Raw genomic sequence first — 16,130 nt, 5'->3', positions numbered from 1 at the left:
ATCTTCATTGGATATCGTACCCTCTTTAATTCATTGACGAAGAATCACGACAGCCTACAAACTGAAATTTATGAGAGATCTATTTAAATAACACATTTCTTTTTTATAAAAATTTTGATGAAAATTATTTCTATAAATGTAGTTTATAGAAATTTATTAGACATGTGGAGTACTGTAAAAATAAAAGTACTAAAAAATATACTTATGATATGTATAGTAAAAATGAAAATAGTTTATGTTATGCAAATATTATGTTAATAACTGTTTATATGTTTAGGGTAAAAAACCTTTTACATTATAATAAAATAATTATGTATGTAACCTAATAATATATAATTTTTGTTTAAACTTTTCAGAGTATTAAATTATCATATTAAAATCGTGTATTAAATTCTTTTTGAATTATTTATATTGAATAATTTATAAATTAAATTAAATATTTTACGAATTAAGCAAATATTTCTAACATATATTATTATGGTATAGAAAATAAGAACGACATATAATTAATATATATACGATATATTAAAACTAAAATTAATTAAATATCTTTCGTGCTTATGCGATGTAAAAAAATTCTTTAACAAAATAATTTCTTGCTGTTATCGAAAACGATAAAGATACCGACTAGTGTGTGATTAACCCACAGTGCAGAATACTATACCTGGCAGGGTAAGTATGTGGGGTCCATCGGTCGAGTGGTAGTCTGCAGTTGATAAGGGATTTCCAGACGGTAACTTCGAACGTCTTCATTGGTAGCTATTTGGAGAGAGCGGTCTTTCAACCGCGGGCTACTCATCTCGGAAGGATTCGACGTCCGCAGTTTAAAGTGAGATGGCATCGGCAATCGTTCGATTGCTCCTCCTCTAGGAATCGGAGCCGGAAAGACGAATTGATAAAAAATAAAACGGTTAAAGGAAGAAATATGCATGTACGATTATTTTACTGAAAAAAACGGAAGTCTCGCGAAGTGAAATTTATTAAATAATTTCATCTTTATATCTTTACGAGTGTCGCGATTTCTGCAAATTTTTATCCAAGTTTAATAAGAAAAATATATCAAAATTATTTCAATTATAATACATTTACATTGAAGGTGAATATTGGATATATCTCATTATATTTTCGTCATTTCGTCTCTGTCCGAGAAACATCGGGGGTTCACCATGCGATTTACCCCTGGACACTATTGGTTGCTGTTAATCGCGGGTACGTTCTTCGTCTGCTGTTTATGGAAAACCGGATCGATCAGTCGTTGGAGTATGCGTGCGAAAGCTTTGATCCACTTCGACCTATCAATTCCGTCATCATTGTCTTCATCATCGTCGTCGTGGACTACCCCGGGTCGTCCCCCTTTCGACAGGATCGACGCAAGGCTGTCCGCCCGTCGGAAACATTGGGGCACCCTGTCTAGATACATGCTGCAGCTATACCATCGGCGTCCAGACGCCGATGTCGTCCGCGCGATTCAGCCGATGCACACTTCCGGTCCGCTCCGCGACGGCGGTAGGATCCTGGAGTTCGCAATTCCGTCGGTCGACATCGACGAGACGCTGGAGGCCGCAGAGTTACTCGGAATAGCTGGTGCGATAATCCGGGTGCGATCATTGAATGATCTACCGGCGAGGAACAGAAGCGAGGAGATTCTAAGATCAAGAAAGGACGATACCTGGCGTGCTTTCGACGTCACGTCTGTAGTCGTCGGCAGGAACAGCAACGACATTGTCCGACTCCACGTTCACGGTAGGCTGACCTATCGCCCTTACGGTGACAGTCCGATCCTCTTGTTGAATTACAACAAGACCGGTAGAGTCCAGCGCCGTCGTAGATCCGCGGAGGATCAGCAAGAGGACCAGGATCGCTGGGACGAGGAGACGCCGCGTAGACGACGTCGGAACAGCTGTCGTCGACGTCCGATGTACGTGGATTTCGCCCTGATCGCCTACGACGACTGGGTGGTCGCGCCACCAGGGTACGAGGCTTATCAGTGCTCCGGCAAATGTGTCTTTCCGTTTGGCGATCATCTCAGTCCGACCAAGCACGCGATAGTGCAGACACTGATACACGGCGCTCTTCAGGCTAGCGAGGAGCTCGACGGTAACAAATTCGTCGGCAGAGCTTGCTGCGTGCCCACCAGATTGGCACCTACGAGTCTGCTCTATCTCGATGCCAGCGGCACTTTAACCTACGAGTACGGCTACGAAGACATGGTCGTCTCTGAATGTGGTTGTCGCTAATAGATAGCATTTTGGGATCGTATCAATATTGTGCCAAGAGAATGCGAGATTTTTTTTTATTAACAGCGAAACACTCATATCATCGAAATGAATATACAAAATATAAATACGGTTGAGCCTCGATATAATGGATCGAAAAAAATAAATGCACTATATCTTTATTGTATGTAATATTAAAATAAGTTATATATGTATAAGTCATATTTTAATATTGTCATACATAAAATAAAATCCTAATAAAAAAATAATATTATTTCTTTATGATAGTTACATTAGAAAATTTGAAGAGATTCCGTTTTCTTATTCTAAAATTATTATGGCAAAAACCTAATTTCTTCCTTCTATCAATAAGTGCATTTCAATAATTTTAATTAACTTTAAGCATTATATCGCGGTCCAAGTAACGTTATAAATCGATTCATAATCCATGAATCTCATATATACGTAAAAACGCTACCATATTATCGTATTCAAATTCTATCTTCACACTATCCTTACACTATAGAGGTTCACAATGGTAAAAAAAAAAAAAACAGTTTTAGATGATTGCAATCACCTCATATTAAAAAAAGTTTCTGAGCAATATGTAGAATGCCTATGTTAACTGAACTCGAATTTCGCGCACATTTCATTGTTCTTTTGGTTGAGCTTGTAAGACCTACCGGGCGAGTGAATCATTGTCCGGCGTGATTTCCTCAATCTGTGTCGGCTGTCGGGTATTCTCTCGATCTTGTAGAACTGCTGCTTTACCGTGGTGATCGGTTGACTAAGCCTCATGCATAGCGCCACCGCCCCAGAAAGCTGTACATTGGTGGATAGTTTGAGTTTAGGCTCCATTGATATCGAGAAATCCACCTTACTCTGTACAAAATTCGAGTATACTGTGGTGCCACCATGTACCAATACACCGGCAGCCATTTCTACCAAGGATTGCGCTGTTCTCGACCACAAGCTAAACTGAACCTGACCAGCCAAATCAAAGCTCACGGCGCCCTGAACGTCGGTCTTGGCGATAAAACCGGATCCCAATGGCACATACTCGTCGTGGCTATAAAGAAAAGCGAGAGCTTGGAAAGCAGGAGTCCTCTCGGACGCTGTACCGGACCAAACGTGACTCATCAGTTCGCCCTGACCAGAGAAGAAGACAAACGGTCGCACACCAACGTCGAGAATATCTATCTGCATACCAGCAGTAGCTACTTCATCGTCGGCTTCTGCTTCATCGTCCTGACCAGAGACGAAGCTACCTAGGCCACCCGCGAATAATCCCAGCGAGAATATCGCTTGCCGTTGTTTGTTAGCCTCCAGCACGACGTCTACAATGCCGCGTTTTAGCAAACCAGAATTTACTTCTTGAATGGTCACCAAAGAACCGTTGGTCTCAAGCGAATGTACAAAGTCTCTCGTGAAGGCGGTAGTGAGACCTTTCTGCGCTTGTGCGTGATAATTGTTAAGCTTCATACCACCGGTCGCGTATATATTCATTAGATATCTAGCAAATTGCTCGTTCTTTTCGGCGATTTGTTCTAGTCGTTGACTCAGATACTTGCGGACTTCAAAGGCCGGATCGTTGCTGCTCAGATATTTCACGAGATCAAGTAGGATTTCTTCGGAAGGCTCGTTCTCAAGGATGATATCTAACGCGATCGTTCGTGCGCTGCTATCCCTTCGCGATCCTCCCATCTGATAAAAAACCTTGTAAGCTGCGACCTTCAACTCGTCGCTCACAGCTTCACGAGGAAGAGCCGCCAAGGCTCGCCAAGCGGCGACGCTGATGACTTTGCTTTTGCTTAAGGCGTGCGTCAGTAACGTGGGAATTGCCGCTGGACTCTTCAGGTTTCGCAGAGCCCGCAAAAACTTAAGCTTGCACTCTTCACCGCTGCAAGTTTCCAGACCCAGTTCCAGACTAACTCTCGCTTTCTCTATTATCGCGGGTGAACCATAATGCCGTGCCATCGCGCCCGCAGTAAGCGCATAAGTCTCGGATACTTTGTCGTTCTGCATCGTCTCCTCCGAGCGTCTGAGAATGTCCTTGATGATGTCGATGTTTGGCGTCGGCGAGAGAGATAGAGCCCACAGATACCTCTCGGTTTCGTCGCCGAATTCATCCTGTAGGAGGTTCTTCATAACCGCATGATGTGCGGACGGCGTACACGCGGAACCAAACACGTCTAACAGCTGCATCTTCATCTGGCGATAGCGCGGCATTTTCAGGACCTTGTGCAATTCTTCCGGCGAGGCGTCTCTGACTAGAGGAAGAAGCTTGAGGAAGACTGACGCGGATCTTGCTGTACCCAGCGTAGAAGTAAGCACCTCGCGATAGTCCTCGATCGCCTTTTCGAGCTGCAATAAAATATATATTTAAAAAAGTGTCTATGATAAAATATAAAATACTAAAATATTGAAATATTTATCTAAAAATTCTAATATGATTTTTATGAAGGATAATTTCACATAATAGATGGACCTCTGGCCTTAGGATGGACTAGAATGTTCAAAACTTGAGATAAATAATGCTATTTGTATTTTTGTATATTTGATATTATAATATTATAATCACGTTCAGTTCGATTACTAGCATTTTTTCGATATTGCCAATTATACATATATGTATGATGTATAATTCTAATTTAGGCTTAAATGCAGCATAGAGATATTTTTCATAATAAAAGAAAGAAGTTTAAATGAATATTTTATTTTATATTTCTTGACATGGTATTACTGAATTGAGTATACTAAACACTTAATTTAAAATAATTTGATGAAGGATATTTAGTAAAAAGTTTTGAAATAATTCAGCTCTAAAAATGGAAAAATCAAATCAATTTTCGTAAGAGTAAATAAACCACTTTTAAAAGAGATAGATTACTTTTTATCATTTAATTTAAAATAAATATAGATAATTTATGATTTCTTTTTATAGAAATTTGTGGAGAAATAAAAATAATGTAAAAAATTAAAATAAAATATCAACAAAAAGAGACTTTAGAGAATTTGAGCAGAATAATAATTGAATAAATATTCGAAATAATGACAACGAAATATAAATAAGTACTTGTTTCAAACATGTTAACAGATTCTAAAAAGCATTTTGGTAATTAATTTAATAGTGAATAATAACCTATTTTTTATATAGAAAATGAACTATTTGTTTCTCCAAAATATCTAGAAATAATTATTTATAGTTTTATTCTATTTTATTATATTATTATTAACATCTATTATTTTATTAATTTTTAACAACTGTTTCTCTCGTTTAAAACTATTTTAAATTTATTATTCTGAATTTATAATTTTGAAAATATAATTCATCTTTTCTTACATCCATTTAATCTCTCTTTTCTCTCTCTCTCTCTTTCTCTCTCTCTCTCTCTCTCTCTCTCTCTCTCTCTTTCTCTCTCTCTCTCTCTCTCCGATATTATTTGGTTAAACTCTATTTACTTTATATTCATAAAAAGATTTATATTAATAAATAAATAAAAAATATTAAATCAATATTAAAATCAATATTAAAATAATATTAAATCAATATTATTTTAAATAAATATTGAAATTATTTATAAACGATCCAAATCATTACTTATTTTATATTGTAATAATTTCGAACGCGCAATTATATACGATATTGCAATATGATATTTTCAAAAACAAACAATTATAATTTTTTCACTTTTGCCATCGTTCTCGATGTATAAAATATTGTTAAAAAACATTTTTATGTCTAAACTTAAAGTACACGGTAAAAAATAAAATGTTAATTTTAACATTTTTTGCATGTCCCAGAAAGTCCACTCTAAATTTTAAGTTAAAATAACTCATTTATTGTGTATTACTTATTGATAAATTAGAAATGTTAAGTAATTGACACAAAACTTTCCATTTATTTTTGTTATTGTAACTTTAAGTGTATATAATCTCTCCCTTTCTCTCTATCTTATCGCTACTTCTTTCTATCTCTCTTCCCATATAATAACATTGGAACAGAAAATTTACCGTAGGACATCCGGTGCTTGGACAATCTGGAGTGGCGAGCTCTGGTTCTAGCTCGATACTAGTTTCTTTGTATCCTGGCTCGAGGATCATTACTGCATGCTTTGCGGAATCTGCTTGAATAACGTTCGCGCTCAAGATTTCCGGCGTCTTCTCCAATGTTCTTTCCGACTCAACATTCGTGCCGATGTCCAACTTGGTCGCCAAGGTCATCTCATGCGTCTCATAGTCGATCACGCGCTCCGGCAGCAGCGATTGCGTCAGCGTGTACGTAGACTCGCGATAACTTTTAAGGTTGACAGCAAACACTGGGTTCGGGTGTCGCCTAAGCGGCGATAATGTATTGTATGTACAAGCAGTCTTTCGTTTCTTAATAATGTTCTCTCCGACAGAATCGTAGACCACGTCGCAGGTGCCGGAAGCGTCACGTTGACGCACCTTGTCATCGAGCGTTCGGTACTGGAACAAACTTGCTAGGCCGCGCTTCAGATTCGCGGATGATGAGTTCTCTGTCGAGTCTATGTAAATAGACTCGATCTCGCCGTGTCGCCAAAGCACAAAAAAGGGCTTCTCGGCAACCTGTTCCACCCCGGATGAATGCTCCACGAAACCCTCCGGCTCTGGAGCTCGGCGCGATTTGATCCATAACTGCGGCGATAATACCTGAAATAATATTTATACAAATGTATGTTAAGTTTATCTTTATCAAAGTTTAAGGTGACGAAAAATTGGAAAGATCATGAAAGCTAAAATCGCGAAAATTACTTATGTCGAAATCTGTACTCGATTTAACAACAACTTGCAAGTCATTCTTTGAACGAAATTGGTATCATGTAAAATATTTTACTTTTTATTTATATAACTAAAATGAAAAATAATGGCTTTAAATCGTCATCACTTGTATGTGAATCGTAATATATTCTATTAATTTGGCATTATAATTATTTTATATTAATCTATCGCTAATTGATTTGAATTTTTTTCTTATGTACCTGTGTGTGATAAATATCTCGCGAAAATAATTTGTAATATTTTTTCAATTTCTTCCTAATGTTGAATTAATTATAAATAATTAATTTAGTAAATGAGTTTGATTTCAATACTTTCCTTCCAAAGAGCATAGTTCAAGATATATTTTATCACTCTCTCAGATGCAAGGTTATCAAAATCCAGTAAGTTTCCGACACAATCTTTTTGACTATCAAAAAGCTCAATATGTTTTTCACAGCGTTACAATCCTCTTACAATCAGTTAAAAGTAAATATTCTATCCTTGTTATAAAAATTTTTTAAAACTCCTTTTTTGTTATACACTGCAGAATCACAATCTGTTCATTCTGAGAAACAATAAGTAAGATGGAAATATGGGACATGTGTGAAGCAGCTGTACAACTTCAGACAACGCTTTAACTTCTGTAAAATTTAGAAATCTACACGTGGCAAGTTTAACACATTGATGTTTATAAGAATTTACATTTATGAATATACTATCATATATACTATTATATATATTATATAATATATTATTATCTAAAATTATTTAAATTACCTGAATTACCTCAAATTAAAAATGATAAAAGTGAATGTGTGTTATGTATATAAACAGTGTACAAATTGCTTACAAAATTACAATATATACATATATACATATATGAAACATAATAGGTACATTTATAGATAACACTTTTTTTTCATCTATACTGAAATAATTTTCTGAAAGAAATAACAATTTATTAAGTCACGAGAACATTTTATTTATTACACGTTGAGCTGTACAATAAAGTAAACTTGAATAAAAAATATCGATAAAAAAATATCGATTGATTGACAAAAAGATTACGATTCATAAAAAAAAATTTCAAAAACAAAATTGTACGCGATCATAAAATTTTAACAAGAAATATACAGATATACAATAACCCCAATAATGCCGGTGAAATAAATGTCTTATCGAGATGCGAAACATTTAGATTAATAACAGTACATGTCATACCTTGAATTTAAGTAGAAAGCTATTGGGATCATTGGGATCATTGGGATCTCGCCATACAGCGATGACGTCCAGCTCGCCGGTCAGCTGAAAGCCGACGTCACCTCCGGAATTCGGTGATCCGACCTCTCTGAAGAGCAGAGTGTTCGTTAATTTGTATTTGTGGCCGCTTCCTACTTCCCAGCCTTTGACGGCACCGACTACGGCTGCAAATATCACGCACAATTTCCAGCCAGTACTCATCGTGCAGCTTGTCGTGTGATTCACGCGCCAGCTGATAGTAGTGAGGTAGTGTGTACGCTATGTATTTGTGAATCAAACGCTCGACAACGTGACCGACCACGAGTCGTGTCGCGCGTCGACTAACAAGCGCAGTAGACGACGAGAACCGGCGCTCCTCTACAGAAAACAGATTCAGGAGAGTCAGGAGAGAACGCAACGCCATGCCGGATACGCGTGTGCGTGTGTGCGTATGAACGCGCGCGCACGCGGTGTATGTGTGTGTGTGTGTGTTGTATGCATGCGTATCAAATACCGTTAATTCACGAAGAGTCCCGGTTACACGATGGGCAAGTATATGCGTTGTGTGTGAGTCTTTTTTTAACGTTTCGATAAAGTCGACCGGCTAATTTCAAATAAATAAAATTAGTAAATAATTCAATGAATTTTTATAACAATACTATGGATTATTTTCTTTTTTTGTTCGTTATTTTCTTTTTCGTTAATTATGAATTATTCTTTAAGAAACAATTACCTGGTGCCGTCTGACAGTACGAACCTGTAAAAAAAAAAAGTTTTATAAATGTATATAATCGGTGAAATATAGATTAGTACATTAGATAAGACAAGATAATGTTTTTCTTTTCGTAAGGAAACATAACAAGTAGAAAATATAAAATAAATCTTTTTATTAAATATATTTCGATACATACGTATAGTTTTCGAGAAAAAACATTTTGATTGTTAAAGTAGTTTGAAAACTTTTTTATAAGATTATTGTTTATGTGAATAATATAATATTTTGTGTTATGATTAGTTTTCACTTTTTTTTAATATTGAGAGATGAGAAAAGGTCATTAAAACTATATAATATACACTGATATACTTTGAGCAAAAACAAATTTAATATACATGCATATATAGGTAATTTACATCGGCACATGGCACGCATATTATTTTGGTAATTAAAATTATTTGTCTTGAAATTTGATTAATCAAACCAATTGTTTTATACGTCATTTATTTTATATACTTTTACAAGGAGAAAAATGCCTATAATTGCACTATAATTTACTGGAAGTAACAGCGCGTATTCAATGAGCAGTCATGTTCCGGCCGGCTCGTACGGTGCATTTTTCAATGAATGACTTTCGGTCTGAGATGACGTGGAGGGGAACTTGGGTACTACCAGGGGGACGATGAAGCTCGGGTGCCGAGGGACTGGGGAGAAATCTCATACGGGAAGAGTGGGAGCGAACGGGGCAAAGGGAAAGACAGAAGGGGCTACAATAACTGGCGGATAACTCACCGAGGAGCGTGAAAAGATAGACCAGGCAGACAGCGAGCATTTTGACAGGCGTGCCTTGAAGAAGACGTTCGGCCATCCTTTCCTCGCTCCTGCTGTCCTGCACTGTGCGCTGTCGTTGTATCGCGAACATCGTTCCGTCGTGCCCGTTCGCTCTCCTTCTCTCGTCCTTCTGCGGGTAAACACGAATAATTAGACAGCACAGGCTTGTGTTATCGCGACTCAGAAACTCTCTTCCCCCCTAGCTCCCTACTCCATTGCGAACCCATTCCTCTACCATCGGGGACTAGCAGGATCCTCGTCGTTTCCCCTACTCACGCAAATACAAAAGAAAAGACGAATACTTTCCGATACCGCAAACTTGGACTCTGTTATGAAATATAAGTCAGGTGCGTGTGTGCGTAGCACATGTAATATGTATGTGTCACGATAGTTAGATGATAATATGTCGTAGCAACTGTCATGTAAAGAGTGAGATGCGAGGATAGACACGAAGAACTGAGTCATTGCGGAACTCGGCCAATTTGTCCGACCCAGACTGATAGATGCTATATCGAGTACTCTAGACTTTTGACACTATCCTTGCTTCATTTAAAATCAATCTTTCATCAGCTGTGAGGAAAAATTTCCAAATATACTTTCCAATTTTCTAGATCTGCCTTTATAATTACAGCTCGGCTGTGCATATCAAAGTCGTTTTGAGAAGAAAGATTTTAGGTTTTAGGCATTGTGTACTGTTATACATATTTTTCTAGATTATAATATTGATAGAAGAAAAGTTTATGCTTACTTTTAAGTACACAAGTGTAGATTTTGACACAAATTTAATATGTCCTAGATATACGTCCTGTCTCTCTGAGATACGTGATCATTGTTTGACGAAAAAGCTTGTTTGTTATTCATCGAACGTAAAGGTTCGCTGTAAAAATCGCAAAACAAATCAATTGCGTTGTGAATAAAATTAGTTGTGATGTCAACACGAATTCAAACATTACTTAAAAACACTAAATTTTCAAATTGTTATTAAACACATTAAGGTATATCTAATGTTTATAACTTTAAAATAATATTTTGTCAAAGCTTCCACGCAAGTCTGAAATCGACGGGTAATTCGAGCAAATTTGTAGCTCGTAAGTACGGAACCGTTGGACGAAATGACACGTACAAGAACGAGATACATAATACACATCATGAATCTACGAAATGAACTCGTGAGAACGAAAGCGACTACTTACTACTGTAGAACAAAATCTACATAGTCTCTTCGGAGCGGACGATCATGAACGTCCCTGGAAGCGGTTCTTATCAATCAGTAGTGACCTCTGAACTTCGGATGATCCCCCGACATCATCATTCAATCGATCTCTTAATTTCGATACCAGTTCTTTCGTTAACTTACTTATGATATGATGAAGCCTAATATCAAAAGATATTATATTGCTGATTAATTTCCGATTATGCAAAATGACCTTTGAAGACAAAACCCGATATAAATTAAATATGTAAGCACAAGTTTTATATATTCAACGCAAATTCAAAATATGTGAGATATATATAATTTTAAATTTATATTAATAAACTTATTATCTATTTTTTGTATAAAAATAATATGAATAAGTATAAAGATTAATATAAAAAATAGATTGTGTGATATTGATTTATTATAATTTCTTCTTTTTATTGTATTTAACATGCTTAATAATTAAATTAATTAAATTAATATATATTTTAATTATGTTTCTTTTTAATAATTTAATATTAATAACTGTTTCTTTTCTACATATACAACAAACTTTACAAATTTCGATTTGTATATTTGAAGCCTTATAAAAACTATTAACGTTTGCGTCGATATACAGTGTGTCCAGTTTAGAGGGTATTCCTTGAGATGGCACAGCAATGTATTTCCTAAAGAAATACAATATCTTATTTTGATAATAAAGTGTTTCTTAAATATTTTTTATATAATATTTAATCTACAAATTAATTTAAATTTACAAAATTAAGTAAAAATAATACTCTATTTCTCAAAATAAAAAATTAAATTGAATTAAATGTAGACAGAAAATGACGCTAACTATTGTTAGAATTATGAGTTACTCCGTCAGATCGATAAAATAACATTTGTCGGTAACGAAAATTACTTATATGACAATTACAGTTTCAAATTAATTAATAATTTATAAAAAATTTTAATTAACAGTTTGAGATAAACAAAAATATTGTCATATTTTATATTAATTAATATTAATTAAAATTTAAAAAATAAAGTATATTTATTATTATCAATTTCTTTATTAATAATCGATTTGTTAATAATTCATTTATCTTTCAGAGTTCACTATAATTAAAATGCTTTTATTAATCATTGCATGTAAAGAAGTATATTTTATACTTATGTAAACATTATTAACCTTATAAATTATTGGAAACACTTATAAATCTATTTGATAATTTTCGATTGGAGTAAAAATTAAAAAAATAGAAACTGTTATGATAATATAAATCCGATAAAAAAAAAGTAAAAGCACCAAGTAAAAATACAAGTATCACTATATGCAAAACTTATTATTTAAAATCTATAGTGACATAAAATGATACTTTTTGAATTGCTTCGGAAGCGATTTGCGTTTAATAATCGTTTCACAAGTTGATGATATTATCGGAAATTTATTTCGGTTATATATTACAATTTCATAAACAATTTTCCGAATTCCATATATATGGCATTATTCCATTTATCATTACGAGTTATATTATAATACGTATATAAATAAACAAGTTAGTCAAATTAATTAGCTATTCAAATATACATAAACGAGCCAATATCGGTAGCATCAAATTATCGATGCTTTTCATTTCCTACAACAAGCAGTCTTTACAAAAATATCAAAAAATGATGAAAAGAAAGAAGAAAAACGTTATGGTGAAATCTCGTTCAACATCTACATATATAAACTATTTCAGAAGAACCGGCCATTATTTTAGGATATAGGACAATAATAATATTGCGACAATGTCGATGAAAATAAGTTTCTAATTCATGTGCGACAAGTATGAGAAAGAGCTTTCTTTTTGTTTACAACTTTATTAATCATTGATGAATTATTATTTATAATAATAATAATTCATGACAAATGCAAACATATAATTTAATCTAATCAAATGTAGAATTCCTTTTAGCATACGTATTATGTAATGCAGTCTCACAAGTCTTTTATATTCTGCGAATCTGAAAATGAGGATAAAATTCTCAAAAATACAAAAATTTTTATTGTATTTTATTGTACAGGTGAATTAAAAAATATATTATAATATTATCAGAATAATAATTTCATATATTTGGAAAAAAGTTCTTTTCTACTGGAAGAAAAATTATTCTCATGAGTCTGACGCCAAGACTGTGCAATGGCAACGAAACGAGAAATTCGTTCAATTTAAATTACAATATTAACGACACCATCATTTCTCGCGAATAACTATCGAGCTCTCCCCTTCTGAAACGTCCTGTACAAACCTGCGGAAGTAACCGTTGCGGAAACGAACGAACGAACCAACGAACGAGCGAATGAGCGAGAGCGCGCGCGAGCGCGCTAAATAATCATAACTCAGAGAGACATTTGTAACGCCAGCCTCTCGCTCGTATTTATCGCTGTTGTTGGACGGTTTGTTGCAGCAATAACGGTAATGGGCCTCCCCCGCCTCCAGTCTCTCGTGCACCCTTCCCGCATCTCCACCACTGCCCCGACCTGTCCTCTCTCTCTCTCTCTCTCTCTCGCCTCGCCGGCCACCCCTTGCCGAGCGATTTATCCTCGGGTAATTAGCACGGGTAATAATTAATGCGGCCGCGCATTGTGCTAATTATCAGCGAGAGAACCTTTTAAGAAATGAAAGAACATTTGAAATAAAACAGAGCGTCGCGAGGAAGGCGGAGGGAAGGCGAGAGGGTAAACATGTCGGTAGCGGTGAAGAAGACCAAGAGGAAGCGTGAGAGGGTGGAAGAAAACGAACTGAAAAGAGAAGAAGCACGAGAAGGAGGGAGTTTTTCGCGAAAACTCCATTCGCATTTGTACCGGATACAAGTGCCATCGCATGTTGTTTTAATCGCAGCTTCTAAGAATCCGAAAAAATAGATTTGAGAGATTATTCGCATCACATATGTTTGAAAAATGTGTTATTCAATATCTCAAGAGTTTTCATAGAAATATGAGCTGATATAAATATTCTGCTTAAAATTGATTAAAGATATGTAAGTCTTTATTTTTCACTTTTGTTTATACGCTGTATAATATTTTTTTATTTTATTATCCTTTAAATTCTCCACGCAAATACTATACCTATAATTACTATATTTACAATACATTGAAAACTATGTAAAGTTTGGATTCGTACTTTCAATAATAATAATCATTATGAAATTTTCTTCTATTATGATATAAATAAATGATTTGTTGCAATAAATGACTTGAAGCAAGAAAAGTTTCTCGCGTAAAAAATGGAGCCAATGTACAGTTCTTTCTCTGTGAGATTAACTTTCTATATTAAATAATTATTCATCTCGTTTTAAACAAATAATTCAGACGTTCTTAAGCAGCAGTATCTGCGATTGAACCGGCAATTGAGACACAATTCTGGGACACCCTTCTGGCTACGTGTTTCGGCGGATTCGCGCGCTTGCGAGCGGATAGGAGCACAAGGACTCACGACAGCCAACGGAGTCGAGCAGCTATCCATCAGGGTGCTTTTGTCGCCCTAATGAGAGCTTGAATTATTCAACTTGAAGGCCTTTCTCCCCCCCTTTCCCGGTCCACCCCACACGTCGGTTCCCTTCTTCCGCCTGCCGAGGCGCCCGCCCATCCACGACTCTCGTATGGGACTCACACTCGCGACACTTAAGAGTCGTTCATTCCTATACGAACACACGTGGCCATTAATGCGCCTCTCCTTCCGGTTAGCGACGAACTTGCGAAAACGGTAAAATATTGAAAAAAACCGATAATCCTAAAAATACAGAGTTAAACAGTATCTTTCACAAGTTGCACATGCGTGAATATGCGTGTCATAAGAATTATTAATTTTTATTATAGTATTATTTAATTATTGTAATTATATGTATAATGTACGATAACGTAGTTATAATAGTAAGATTGAATATAATAATATTTTTATAACTATCATAAATATATATTTGTTTAAATTATACCGCTTGTGTTATAGAATGCTCGCTATAATATCGAATTTTTTCGTGTGTGAAAGGCAACGCTTTAATTATAATTAACATATGCATGAATTTTCGCGCAAAATCTATCGGAATATTTTTAATTCTCTCTCAAACATAATGTTACCGATATAGTGGTTGTATAAAATTCATATGCATAACTTTTACGCGGGTCTCCTTCATTCCATTTAAATTTATCCGTTATACGCTGAAATGTACACATATCGTTTTTAATGGCGAATATTTCGTACGTTTGTACTGACGGTGGCAAAACATTAAACGCAATCAAATGAAAATGTGATATCAAACTAATGTGATGGAATTTCTCTGTGAAGTGCATTAATGAGCGTTAATAATCACATAAATGCTGTCAAGATATTACATTTCTGTCTAAGCGGTTAAGGTACTTGATGGACAACGATCAAAATTATGCATACATATTCTCGAATGTATTTTTCGGCTTTTCCTACTTTTATAAAATTTTAGAAATATTTTATAGCAATATTTTTTTTAGATATAAATAAATAGTTACATAAAAAAGTTACACATCGACAATTTGCTACTCTTTTTAATTTTCTTTTTTCTTTTTTTTTGTAATACAAATAACAGTAATAGTGTTAATAATATAACATGTAATCGCGCGAATCAGAACGTGGACCGAGGCTGAAATTCCGAGAGTAACGAGTAACTACCATCTAAGGTACTTTCGAGCTGCCGGCGAGAGCGCTGTCGACCAATTTCTTAAGAATTTTACAGCCCCGGCTAAACTTTCGTGATTAACTACTTGCGAGTTGTTTTCAAAAGTGGAGCGTATATTACACCCGCTTGAACACTCCCGGCAAGTCGTTTTAGTCTCGGCGAAATGTCTAAATACGAGCTCTTTTATCGGAGCCGCGCGGCGGCCGACTTCTTTCGGGTCGCATCGCGCGTCCGCATTCACGGCCTACCTCTATATGCAAAGCTCATTTTCTCCGAGATAATTGTACTATGACGTCGTCCTCTTTTTTTTACAAGGAGCTGTTTCAGGACGAAATGAGCGGCGGCAACGGCGGCTCTTATTCGGCTCTCTTACACGTTCACGGCTTACGTTACTGCCATGACATTCTCTAAAAACTTTTTAAGTCGATAAAGCTTCCGCCAACTACTCATCTTCGAGATTTTCTTATATATG

The 16,130-nt window shown here is 35.5% G+C and overlaps 2 protein-coding genes across 4 annotated transcripts; one reads left to right on the top strand and one right to left on the bottom strand.

The window, feature by feature from the left end:
* Positions 1-482: 482 nt before the first annotated feature.
* Positions 483-2,237, top strand: LOC140669745 (uncharacterized). Its single transcript, XM_072899815.1, has one exon. It carries the CDS (start codon positions 1,167-1,169, stop codon positions 2,235-2,237), a length of 1,071 nt encoding a protein of 356 aa, XP_072755916.1. The 5' UTR covers positions 483-1,166.
* A 40-nt stretch (positions 2,238-2,277) lies between these two features.
* On the bottom strand, positions 2,278-11,134 carry Mtp (microsomal triacylglycerol transfer protein). 3 transcript variants are annotated; one of them, XM_072899807.1, is made up of 7 exons: positions 10,977-11,134; positions 10,532-10,660; positions 9,745-9,913; positions 8,971-8,994; positions 8,220-8,422; positions 6,231-6,890; positions 2,278-4,580 (listed from the first exon to the last, which is right to left on the bottom strand). In XM_072899807.1, the coding sequence occupies exons 3-7, from the start codon at positions 9,872-9,874 to the stop codon at positions 2,838-2,840; spliced, it is 2,760 nt and encodes a 919-aa protein (XP_072755908.1). In that variant the 5' UTR covers positions 9,875-9,913; positions 10,532-10,660; positions 10,977-11,134; the 3' UTR covers positions 2,278-2,837. The 3 variants fall into 3 exon arrangements, with proteins under 3 accessions (XP_072755908.1, XP_072755910.1, XP_072755911.1); XM_072899809.1 differs by lacking the exon at positions 10,977-11,134 and adding an exon at positions 10,907-10,975; XM_072899810.1 differs by lacking the exons at positions 10,532-10,660; positions 10,977-11,134 and having other exon boundaries at positions 8,220-8,615; positions 9,745-9,861.
* Between the last annotated feature and the right edge of the window lie 4,996 nt (positions 11,135-16,130).

The sequence above is a fragment of the Anoplolepis gracilipes genome, chromosome 9 (genome assembly GCF_047496725.1).
Source record: "Anoplolepis gracilipes chromosome 9, ASM4749672v1, whole genome shotgun sequence".
Classification (NCBI taxonomy): Eukaryota; Metazoa; Arthropoda; class Insecta; order Hymenoptera; family Formicidae; genus Anoplolepis; species Anoplolepis gracilipes.
Note: the sequence above shows the minus strand (reverse complement) of the source record. Positions and strands in the feature narration are given on the sequence as shown.